Raw genomic sequence first — 12,124 nt, forward strand, 5'->3', positions numbered from 1 at the left:
ATAAAATAAGACAACTATAAAATCTTATTTGTTTTTCTATGTAGTGTCCGATACAGGCACAGCGGAACAGTTCAGACTGCGGATACTTTGTTTTGAGGTTTATGAAAGAAATCCTTCAAATGAATCAATTAGAGATTCCAACCACGGTATGGATTTATAACTTAATTAAATAACTTCTTATAATTTATTACATTTAACTAAATCATTCATATTATGTTTTTATTCTGTAGTACTTTGACGAATTCCGTGCTGCTACTTACACGAGACTTAAGTTGGAAGAAATCAAAGAGGAATTGTGTTAATTTTATATTCATCAGCTATTCATGTAGTAGAATTTGTGTCGATTTGAAGAGAATATTATAGTACTCTAGGATATATGGTTACTAACTTTGTTCATATTGTTGCCAATTAATATTTGAAGTATAATATTGTTGATGTTAGAGATTTAGTTTGATTGACATAATGATGTATATATATAATTTTGGATATTATAATGGTATTATATTAGTATATATATATAAACCTACCTATGGTTGAAAATATATCGTCGAAAATATATTACAGGTCGAAAATATTACAGGTTGAAAATATATTACAGGTCGAAAATATTACAGGTCGATCTGGGAGGCTGAAATTATAGGCTGCACTTTAAAATATCTCATTTAGCAACGACAGCGCTTTTAAAAAGCGCTCTTAAAGGTCCACATACGAAAGCGCTTTGTTACAAAAAGCGCTGCCAAAGATTAAAAATAAGAAGAAAAAAAATACGCAACCTACCAAAGCGCTTTTAGAAAAGCGCTCTAGTAGGGGGGCTACCAGAGCGTTTTTTCCAGCAAAAGCGCTCTTATAGGGGGTCTACCAGAGCGCTTTTTCCATAAAAAGCGCTCTTATAGGGGAGTCTACCAGAGCGCTTTTTATGTAAAAAGCGCTCTTATAGGGGGGTCTACCAGAGCGCTTTTAAAAACGCTTTCGTTACCTACGCCAGCGCTGGCTATGAGAGCGCTTTAAAGCGCTGTTAAAGGCCAAAAAAAGCGCTTTAGAAGCCCTTCCGTATTGTAGTGTTTTAACAGTTGAGATTTGAAGTCAAATTAAACTTTATCATCTTAATGTCTTTTTATTAAAGTCAAATTTTGTAACAGTTGAGCTTTATGGAAGTATTTTAGACTTATATCTGATACATAAATATTGTGTTGATATCTTTAAGTTGGATAAGAACTAATTAGTATAATAAAAACAACTCAAATCACTAATATCTAATTGAATATTTGGTATGAACTTGTATACTTCATAAATTTAAAATTATACTTTATAATAAGTGGCGGATGCATGTAATGGAGGTTGGGAGCTAAGGGAAAAAAAAAGATTGTTTGATGCTATTAACATATTTTTTATAATCTTATAAATCTTAAATAATTTCACTAATTTAAATGTATTTATTCACTTTAATTAAATTTTTTTAATTTTAAGTTTTTTCAAGATAGTGATTATAAACTCTTTTACTGTTTAATTAATATTTTCACACACTTTTTCTTTAAACTATAATCTCTTTATTGAGATGTATGATTATCTTTTTTTTTCAGGAGAGCAATGAAAACTATTATCTCTTTCTTTTGTTATTATCTTTTATATTTAAAGTTTAAATTTTTTTATTTAAAATTGTTTATCAAAGAATATTGGTATATTAAGGCATTCAGTTGCAACTAATACTATATTTAAAGGTAAATCTTTTTACTTTAGTCAATCTTGTTTTTAACTTTTATATTCTTAACCAATTGCATATTTTGTAGAAATGATTTGTCTTTGATTTAAGAATTAAGTATATGTAAATAGTTTTGTTAGGAATTTTTTTCTCTATATGAACATTGAAAGAGAATAGAAAAAGCAGTCTCATAATTTATCATTTATATAATAATTATTATTTTTTAACTTGTGTAAAAAGTTTAAAATAAATTATAATAAAAATCGGAGATAGTATATGGTAAAAAAGAAGTCTCATAACATCATTCACAACCATATTGAACAGAATTAGATTTTGCTAGAAAATGAAATGTAATGTAAGTTTTTGACGACATTCTAATTGATGAATTTTAATTGGTTAAATTTTAAGAGAATTCTATTTTTTAAAAAAGAAAAGTTCTTTATATAAGAATTTTGAAGGTAACACTTTAAAACAAACATAATAAGCATAGAGAAAGATTAAGTACTCTAAGTTTGACATGGATCTTATTTCTAATCTCTTAGACATATAATTAAATTGTTTATATGTTTTCATCTAATTTTGGTTCTTACCCCTCAGATTCTTTTTTTATATATTTATTTTTTGTTAATCATTTTAATATTATTATTTTTAAATAAAAAATTCAAATTACAAACCATAACGTATAAAGTAGAAAAGTTAAATAAATTTAATGATTAAGCTTCACCAAATAGGTTAGATTACAAACGAAAAATACTAAAAAATAACAATAAAAAAACAATTTGCCTATCTCTAAATTATATCTCCATTTGATTTTCCATCAAGTTAACTTCAAAATTGCAATTCTTAATTTAGTTTCAACTATCAAGAGCAGTGGGCATTGAATATCGACACAGAGGACAAGTATTGCTAGTTTGTAACCACTTGACGATACATTGTTCATGAAACACATGATTACAAGGCATGGTGCATACTTTTGATGTGTCATGAATATGATCAAATTCATCCATACATATAGTACAACATAATATGTCTCTCAATTTTGTAACATTCAAATCACATGTTGTTTTCATTGTCTTGATGGCTTCTTTTGAAGCTGGAACCATTCCAACTTCTTGTATGGATTCATCATAATATTCTTCTTCAATTTCCATCTCTAGTTCATCACCAATATCATCTTTATGAATCTCCATCTCCAAGCTCAAATTGAACACTTTTGGTTGTGAATTGTGATATAAAGGTGTTTCAATCAAGTTATTACTTTCTTCATCAACCATGTCAATATTGTATAGTTCTTGAACCTCATGTATTATATTACTTATTAAGTCATCAAGCATATTAGAGGTTAAAAAGAAAAGTTTGGAAAAATGTGTTCGAAGGTAATCTTGACCTTCTTGACTAAATAATTTCTTGAAAACTATGGTTAGAGGGTTGAATGTTTCACATTGTATGTGACTTAAATTATCAAAGTGATGAATATGAACCTTGAGTTCTAAGAGATCTCTAAGATTTGGATGCTTGTGATTCCTATAACTTTCATGTTGGAGTTCCATGATAATTTAATTAGATTATTCCTATGTTTAGTGAAAGTATTGTAGGTATTTATAATTCAAGTAGATGTTTATTTAATTTAGGAAAAGATTTAAAAAATTAATAAAATATTATCTTCAAAAGATTATGCTAATTATTATATATAACTAATAAATATAACGACAATAAATTGTTGTTTTTATATAATGTTAACAAAATTTTAAAAGATATAGGAACAAAATATTACTTTAACTTCAAATTTGCATTTTAAAATAAAATCCAGATATTAAAAAAGATAAAGTTAACCACCCACACATCAAATCGATGAGGGTACTGGGTCACTGGTTTATTGGTCAAACCACTGTATCGCTAGTCGAATCGCATGATTAAATCGGGTTAAACTGGATAATTCGGTTAAATAGACTGGTCGTTATAACAAAATTATATAGGTATAAAATCTGTCGAATCAATGATTCAGTCTCTACAAAATATAACTAGCACTTAAATTTTTTGAAAACATCATATTATAAAAAAATTCACAAGTTCATAATTTAAATTCAAATTTTACACATAAGTATCACACACAATAAAATAGTACATAATTATAAAATATAATTGCAAACAAAAATTTAATCACAACATAATCTAATTGAATAATTTATAACAAAATAATTACATAGTCTACTAAATTTAATCTCAATAAAAGAAAAATTGTTTCAATGTTGGGACTTCCTTCTTCAATATCAAAATCATCGGTAACAAAATCAACCGCATGTCCGCATCTGCAACAATTTTTTTTTTATTTCATATTTTATATTTTAATTTATAATTAAAGTTTTAATTTTTTTAAATATAAAAAAAATGCATTTAAACTGCCGGTTCACAGAAAACCGTCGGTTTTCCGATTTTAGCGGTTTACACCAATTTTAACCAGTTCACACCGATTCAATAATATTCCCGATCCAGCTATTGAACCAGACCGGTTCCCGATTCAACCAGTCCAACCGGCCGGTCCGGTCCAGTTTTTAAAATACTGTATAAGAGATCAAACTTTCTTAATTAAAGTAACAAGATTTTGATTTGAATTGGGTAGGGTAGGGTCTCATTAACTAAAATTTAACTCAGAATTCGAACCGCTAGACCACACACGCACACATTATTATTATTATTATTATTATTATTATTATTATTATTATTATTATTATTATTATTATTATTATTATTATTATTATTATTATTATTATTATTTATTCCATTTTCTTTTAGGGTGTGTTTGTTTGAGAGATTAAAATTATAATCTAAGGAATGTTAATCCTAGAATTTTATTCCCATCAATTTGTTTGATAAATAGTTAAGGTTTCTTGGAATAATTTTGAATTTTAGTTTATTTATTATTTTAAAATTTTAAAAATAAAAAATAATGGGTTGAAATAGTATGGAAGTGGGTAGTTATAGTTAGTTATTTTTTATTTCCATGGGAATAAAAGATTCTCACCCTTTGATATGGGAATAAATATTTACAATTTCATGAGTAACTTTTATTCCTGGGTATTAATTATTCCAAGACATTTTTTTTCTTTTTCATCTACCAAACAAAGGAATAATTATTTCCAGCCTCAGATTCCCAAGAATTATTTCTCTAACACCGAAACAAACACACCCTTAATTTTATTTAAGAGTTTAAAGGTAGTGCGATGTCACTGGTCAGTGCATCACACCCCTTATAAAGAAATATCTTATTTGTGATTTAAAGAAAAAATTAAACTTCTACAAAAATTAAGGTTATGATTGTAAAAATATTATAAATTATGGATGTATTTTCATTAAATCATTTATTTATGTTAACTTAACAACAATAAGATATGTTAAACTATAGTGCTAAGTATTCCTACGTCGGTGTGTGGGTGACCCGGATTCAATAAGAGAAAATTGCAATTTTTATCATTTTATTTTACACTCATACTAGTCCGAACTTTTAAATTTATTTATATGTAAGAATTAAAGAATAAATTTAATTTAAACTGAAAAAAATTCAATATCCTATGTTCTAACCATGTGTTTATTTGTATAATGTATATGTCCTGAGACTGATTTTTTAAATTATTCATATGTAAATAATTTAAGATTAAATTTAATTTAATATATTTAAACTGGAAATAAATTCAATATTTTGCGTTCTAACCATGTGTTTGTTTTAAGATGTGTTTATTTTATTTGATGGTGAAGCATCATCATTTAAATATGTGATATGCATTTTTGTAAGTATTTGTATTTAATGATGAATTATCATCAAAATGTTTATGAATTTTTAATTTTGAGTATGTTATATAAAAATATTTATATAATTTAAAATTATTATTTTAAAAGTATTTAAACAAAAACAAATAGGACTCTTTTAGGCTTTAATAATAACAAAAATTACTTAGAAGTTATAACTAGATTATTATGTAGATATTATGCGCAAAAAGAAAGTAAACAAGGCCCTTTGTTATAATGATTTAATTTGTAACAAAACATTTTTTTAAACCATATTTGGTGAGATATTAAATTTATTTGTCAATTTTCATTTAAAACATAACATTCATTTTTTAAATAAAAAAAAAAAAACAAACCATAGAATAAATAGAAACAAAGGAATTAACGGTATAGCATGAGATGGGATGCTATTGGTTTCACCTGTTAAGGAATGGATGATGATTTTTTTAAAAATTTATAATTATGCGGGCCTGATGGGCTATCCACGACCCATATGGGCTAGCCCTAATGGGTAGCGGACTTTTCAAGGCTGGGCTAAAAAAGCCCTGAAAAATATGGGCTCTAATTTTAAGGCCCAAGCCCTATGATTTTTCGGGTCTGGCGGGCCGGCCCATATGGGCTAGCCCATTTTGACAGCTCTATTGTGAACATCGAAAGAGAATAGAAAAAGCAGTCTCATAATTTATCATTTTTATATAATAATTATTTTTTTAACCTGTATAAAAAGTTTAAAACGAATTATAATAAAAAACGGAGATAGTATGTGATAAAAAATCATTCAGAACCATATTGAGCAGAAATAGATTTTGCTAAGGAAAGAAACGTAAGTTTTTGACGACATTCTAATTGATGAATTTTAATTGGTTAAAATTTTAAGAGAATTCTATTTTTTTAAAAAGAAAAGTTCTTTAAATAAGAATTTTGAAGGTAACACTTTAAAACGAACTTAATACGCATAGAGAAAGATTAAGTACTCTAAGTTTGACATGGATCATTTTTCTAATCTCTTAGACATATAATTAAATTGTTTATATGTTCATCTAATTTTGGTTCTTACCCCTCATATTTTATATATATATATATATATATATATATATATATATATATATATATATATATATATATATATATATATATATATATATATATATATATATATATATATATATTTTGTTAATCTTTTTAATATTCTTATTTTTAAATATAAAATTCAAATTACAAACCATAACGTATAAAGTAGAAAAGTTAAATAAATTTAATGAATAAGCTTCACCATATAGATTAGATTACAAACGAAAAATACTAAAATATAACAATAAAAAAAAAAAACAATTTGTCTATCTTTAAATTATATCTCCATTTGATTTTCCATCAAGTTAACTTCAAAATTGCAATTCTTTAGTTTCAACTACCAAGAGCAGTGGGCATTGAATATCGACACAAAGGACAAGTATTGCTAGTTTGTAACCACTTGACGATACATTGTTCATGAAACACATGATTACAAGGCATGGTGCATACTTTTGATGTGTCATGAATATGATCAAATTCATCCATACATATAGTACAACATAATATGTCTCTCAATTTTGTAACATTCAAATCACATGTTGTTTTCATTGTCTTGATGGCTTCTTTTGAAGCTGGAACCATTCCAACTTCTTGTATGGATTCATCATAATATTCTTCTTCAATTTCCATCTCTAGTTCATCACCAATATCATCTTTATGAATCTCCATCTCCAAGCTCAAATTGAACACTTTTGGTTGTGAATTGTGATATAAAGGTGTTTCAATCAAGTTATTACTTTCTTCATCAACCATGTCAATATTGTATAGTTCTTGAACCTCGTGTATTATATTATTTATTAAGTCATCAAGCATATTAGAGGTTAAAAAGAAAAGTTTGGAAAAATGTGTTCGAAGGTAATCTTGACTTTCTTGACTAAATAAATTCTTGAAAACTATGGTTAGAGGGTTGAATGTTTCACATTGTATGTGACTTAAATTATCAAAGTGGTGAATATGAACCTTGATTTCTAAGAGATCTCTAAGATTTGGATGCCTGTGATTCCTATAACTTTCATGTTGGAGTTCCATGATAATTTAATTAGATTATTCCTATGTTTAGTGAAAGTGTTGTAGGTATTTATAATTCAAGTAGATGTTTATTTAATTTAGGAAGAGATTTAAAAAATCAATAAAATATTATCTTCAAAAGATTATGCTAATTATTATATATAACTAATCAAATATAACGACAATAAATTGTTGTTTTTATATAATAACAAAATTTTAAAAGATATAGGAACAAAATATTACTTTAACTTCAAATTTACATTTTAAAATAAAATCCAGATATTAAAAAAGATAAAGTTAACCAACCACACATCAAATCGATGAGGGTACTGGGTCACTGGTTTATTGGTCAAACCACTGTATCGCTAGTCGAATCGCATGATTAAATCGGGTTAAACTGGATAATTCGGTTAAATAGACTGGTCGTTATAACAAAATTATATAGGTATAAAATCTGTCGAACCAATGATTCAGTCTCTACAAAATATAACTAGCACTTAAATTTTTTGAAAACAACATATTATAAAAAAATTCACAAGTTCATAATTTAAATTCAAATTTTACACATAAGTATCACACACAATAAAATAGTACATAATTATAAAATATAATTGCAAACAAAAATTTAATCACAACATAATCTAATTGAATAATTTATAACAAAATAATTACATAGTCTACTAAATTTAATCTCAATAAAAGAAAAATTGTTTCAATGTTGGGACTTCCTTCTTCAATATCAAAATCATCGGTAACAAAATCAACCGCATGTCCGCATCTGCAACAATTTTTTTTTTATTTCATATTTTATATTTTAATTTATAATTAAAGTTTTAATTTTTTTAAATATAAAAAAAATGCATTTAAACTGCCGGTTCACAGAAAACCGTCGGTTTTCCGATTTTAGCGGTTTACACCAATTTTAACCAGTTCACACCGATTCAATAATATTCCCGATCCAGCTATTGAACCAGACCGGTTCCCGATTCAACCAGTCCAACCGGCCGGTCCGGTCCAGTTTTTAAAATACTGTATAAGAGATCAAACTTTCTTAATTAAAGTAACAAGATTTTGATTTGAATTGGGTAGGGTAGGGTCTCATTAACTAAAATTTAACTCAGAATTCGAACCGCTAGACCACACACGCACACATTATTATTATTATTATTATTATTATTATTATTATTATTATTATTATTATTATTATTATTATTATTATTATTATTATTATTATTATTATTTATTCCATTTTCTTTTAGGGTGTGTTTGTTTGAGAGATTAAAATTATAATCTAAGGAATGTTAATCCTAGAATTTTATTCCCATCAATTTGTTTGATAAATAGTTAAGGTTTCTTGGAATAATTTTGAATTTTAGTTTATTTATTATTTTAAAATTTTAAAAATAAAAAATAATGGGTTGAAATAGTATGGAAGTGGGTAGTTATAGTTAGTTATTTTTTATTTCCATGGGAATAAAAGATTCTCACCCTTTGATATGGGAATAAATATTTACAATTTCATGAGTAACTTTTATTCCTGGGTATTAATTATTCCAAGACATTTTTTTTCTTTTTCATCTACCAAACAAAGGAATAATTATTTCCAGCCTCAGATTCCCAAGAATTATTTCTCTAACACCGAAACAAACACACCCTTAATTTTATTTAAGAGTTTAAAGGTAGTGCGATGTCACTGGTCAGTGCATCACACCCCTTATAAAGAAATATCTTATTTGTGATTTAAAGAAAAAATTAAACTTCTACAAAAATTAAGGTTATGATTGTAAAAATATTATAAATTATGGATGTATTTTCATTAAATCATTTATTTATGTTAACTTAACAACAATAAGATATGTTAAACTATAGTGCTAAGTATTCCTACGTCGGTGTGTGGGTGACCCGGATTCAATAAGAGAAAATTGCAATTTTTATCATTTTATTTTACACTCATACTAGTCCGAACTTTTAAATTTATTTATATGTAAGAATTAAAGAATAAATTTAATTTAAACTGAAAAAAATTCAATATCCTATGTTCTAACCATGTGTTTATTTGTATAATGTATATGTCCTGAGACTGATTTTTTAAATTATTCATATGTAAATAATTTAAGATTAAATTTAATTTAATATATTTAAACTGGAAATAAATTCAATATTTTGCGTTCTAACCATGTGTTTGTTTTAAGATGTGTTTATTTTATTTGATGGTGAAGCATCATCATTTAAATATGTGATATGCATTTTTGTAAGTATTTGTATTTAATGATGAATTATCATCAAAATGTTTATGAATTTTTAATTTTGAGTATGTTATATAAAAATATTTATATAATTTAAAATTATTATTTTAAAAGTATTTAAACAAAAACAAATAGGACTCTTTTAGGCTTTAATAATAACAAAAATTACTTAGAAGTTATAACTAGATTATTATGTAGATATTATGCGCAAAAAGAAAGTAAACAAGGCCCTTTGTTATAATGATTTAATTTGTAACAAAACATTTTTTTAAACCATATTTGGTGAGATATTAAATTTATTTGTCAATTTTCATTTAAAACATAACATTCATTTTTTAAATAAAAAAAAAAAAACAAACCATAGAATAAATAGAAACAAAGGAATTAACGGTATAGCATGAGATGGGATGCTATTGGTTTCACCTGTTAAGGAATGGATGATGATTATAATACTACACCACAACTGCAACTACAAGAAGTCGTTGTAGTATAGTGGTAAGTATTCCCGCCTGTCACGCGGGTGACCCGGGTTCGATCCCCGGCAACGGCGCTTTTTTATTTTTTTTCCATCATTTCGTTTTACAACCATACTGGGCCGGATTTTTAATTATTCTGGACTCAATTTACTGTCTCCTTTCATTTGATACAAATAAACCACAACATTAAACAAAATTATACCCCTGCATGTTCTTTATATATTAATGATAAATATGTTTCTACCTTTTTCGTATATTTTAAATTTGTAATTATCAAATCATTTATAAATCCAACGAACTATTATAAATTTATGGGTTTTCTAATAGATTAAAAGAAACTCATTTTATCTTTATATTTTTTAAAATATGTTTTATGAAAATTTCTAAAAACTTTTACAAAAGTAAGCGTTTATCATGCATATTACGCAACTTAAACACTAGGCAGTAATAAGTATACATCAAGTGATCAAACCATAGGTTAGTTGAATCTCTATTTTAAAAAAAATTACAGATTCTTTATATTATGTGATTCAATACAAAATAATTTATTCTACTTATTCTTATTCAACACATTTTACTATTGAAGTAAAGTGCAGTCATATATTTATTTAAAATACAATTATTTATAAATAAATTTGACATAATAACTTTTATATAATATTTATATATTGACAACTTTACTTACCTCATTATTTTTACAGATAATTCAATATTAATATTACAACACGAATTGAAATATTGTTATAAGAGAGAGGGTTTGAAACAATTGATTTATTTGTGTAACCTTGTCTCCTAATTTGAAAAACTAAAATATTGAAAAAAAAATCTATGACATCTTTACTTTCTAAAAACATTTTTCATTTTTTATTTTTTAAATTTTATGTTCGTTGTTAACGATTATTAGGGTGGAAGTAGGTCAAATCAAATAACAGAAAAGCTAGCATAAATAGATTTAAGTCATATTCAAACATTTCACCGCTAGACCACACACGCACCCAAAAAAATAAAAAAAAGTTTTGTGATAAGCATATTTAGTGAAAAGGCTAAGCCACATACCAACAAAAAAAACTTTTTAGTCTATAAAGTCAGTCTATTTAAATAAATATGAATAATTTTATTATTATATGGTGTTTGTATTTTAAATTAAAATACGAAAATAAAGTTTAGTTGTCTAGAAGGACTTATGAAAATAAGCAAAAAAAACAAACTTTTTGTACAATGTCATAAGTTATTTTCATAAGTTCTCTCAAACAAATAATATCACAAAATATATGCTAATAAGTAAACTTGAATAAGTCAATGCAAATAAGTATTTAGTCTAAATAATCTTTTAATTTGTTAGTCTATTTTAACACTAGTTGAATTGCTTATTTGAAAATAGTGAAATAAAACAGGTTTTTATGTAGGCTAATAGGTCAACCATGTAGACCTTCGAAAATGCTAAGCTCAAACCTAAATACAAGCATTTGATAGTCCAAGGCCAGACTTTGAAATTTTTAATAGGTGAAACTCAGACATGACAAAGTCTAACTCGGCTCAACCTATTTCCACCTCTAACTATGATATAAGACTGTCTATAACATATAGAAGAGAAAAAGACAACATGTGACTAATGCATTTTTAAAAGTAAAAAATATATATTTTTTGTTATAATAAATAATAAAATAATTTATTGTTATTTAAAAATATTTTTCTAAAATGTCAACTTAAAATAATAATTTAAATTATCTATCAAAGTGTCAACTTAGAATAATAATGTTTTATTTACCATGTAAATTCTTGCATTCATTTAATAATTATATTTTTAATAGTATAATTACTTCATTTGTTTCATGTAAAGA

At 25.6% G+C, this 12,124-nt stretch overlaps 2 protein-coding genes and 1 non-coding gene across 3 annotated transcripts; 1 reads left to right on the forward strand and 2 right to left on the reverse strand.

The window, feature by feature from the left end:
• Positions 1–2,553: 2,553 nt before the first annotated feature.
• LOC131624944 (uncharacterized) lies at positions 2,554–3,249 on the reverse strand. Its single transcript, XM_058895867.1, has one exon. The coding sequence runs from the start codon at positions 3,247–3,249 to the stop codon at positions 2,554–2,556; it is 696 nt and encodes a 231-aa protein (XP_058751850.1).
• Positions 3,250–6,886: 3,637 nt separating this feature from the next.
• On the reverse strand, positions 6,887–7,366 carry LOC131624945 (E3 ubiquitin-protein ligase RING1-like). The gene has a single exon (XM_058895868.1). The coding sequence runs from the start codon at positions 7,364–7,366 to the stop codon at positions 6,887–6,889; it is 480 nt and encodes a 159-aa protein (XP_058751851.1).
• A 2,919-nt stretch (positions 7,367–10,285) lies between these two features.
• TRNAD-GUC (transfer RNA aspartic acid (anticodon GUC)) lies at positions 10,286–10,357 on the forward strand. The gene has a single exon. It is a non-coding gene; the product is annotated as a tRNA-Asp (tRNA).
• The last annotated feature ends 1,767 nt before the right edge of the window (positions 10,358–12,124 follow it).

The sequence above is a fragment of the Vicia villosa genome, unplaced genomic scaffold (genome assembly GCF_029867415.1).
Source record: "Vicia villosa cultivar HV-30 ecotype Madison, WI unplaced genomic scaffold, Vvil1.0 ctg.000175F_1_1, whole genome shotgun sequence".
NCBI lineage: Eukaryota > Viridiplantae > Streptophyta > Magnoliopsida > Fabales > Fabaceae > Vicia > Vicia villosa.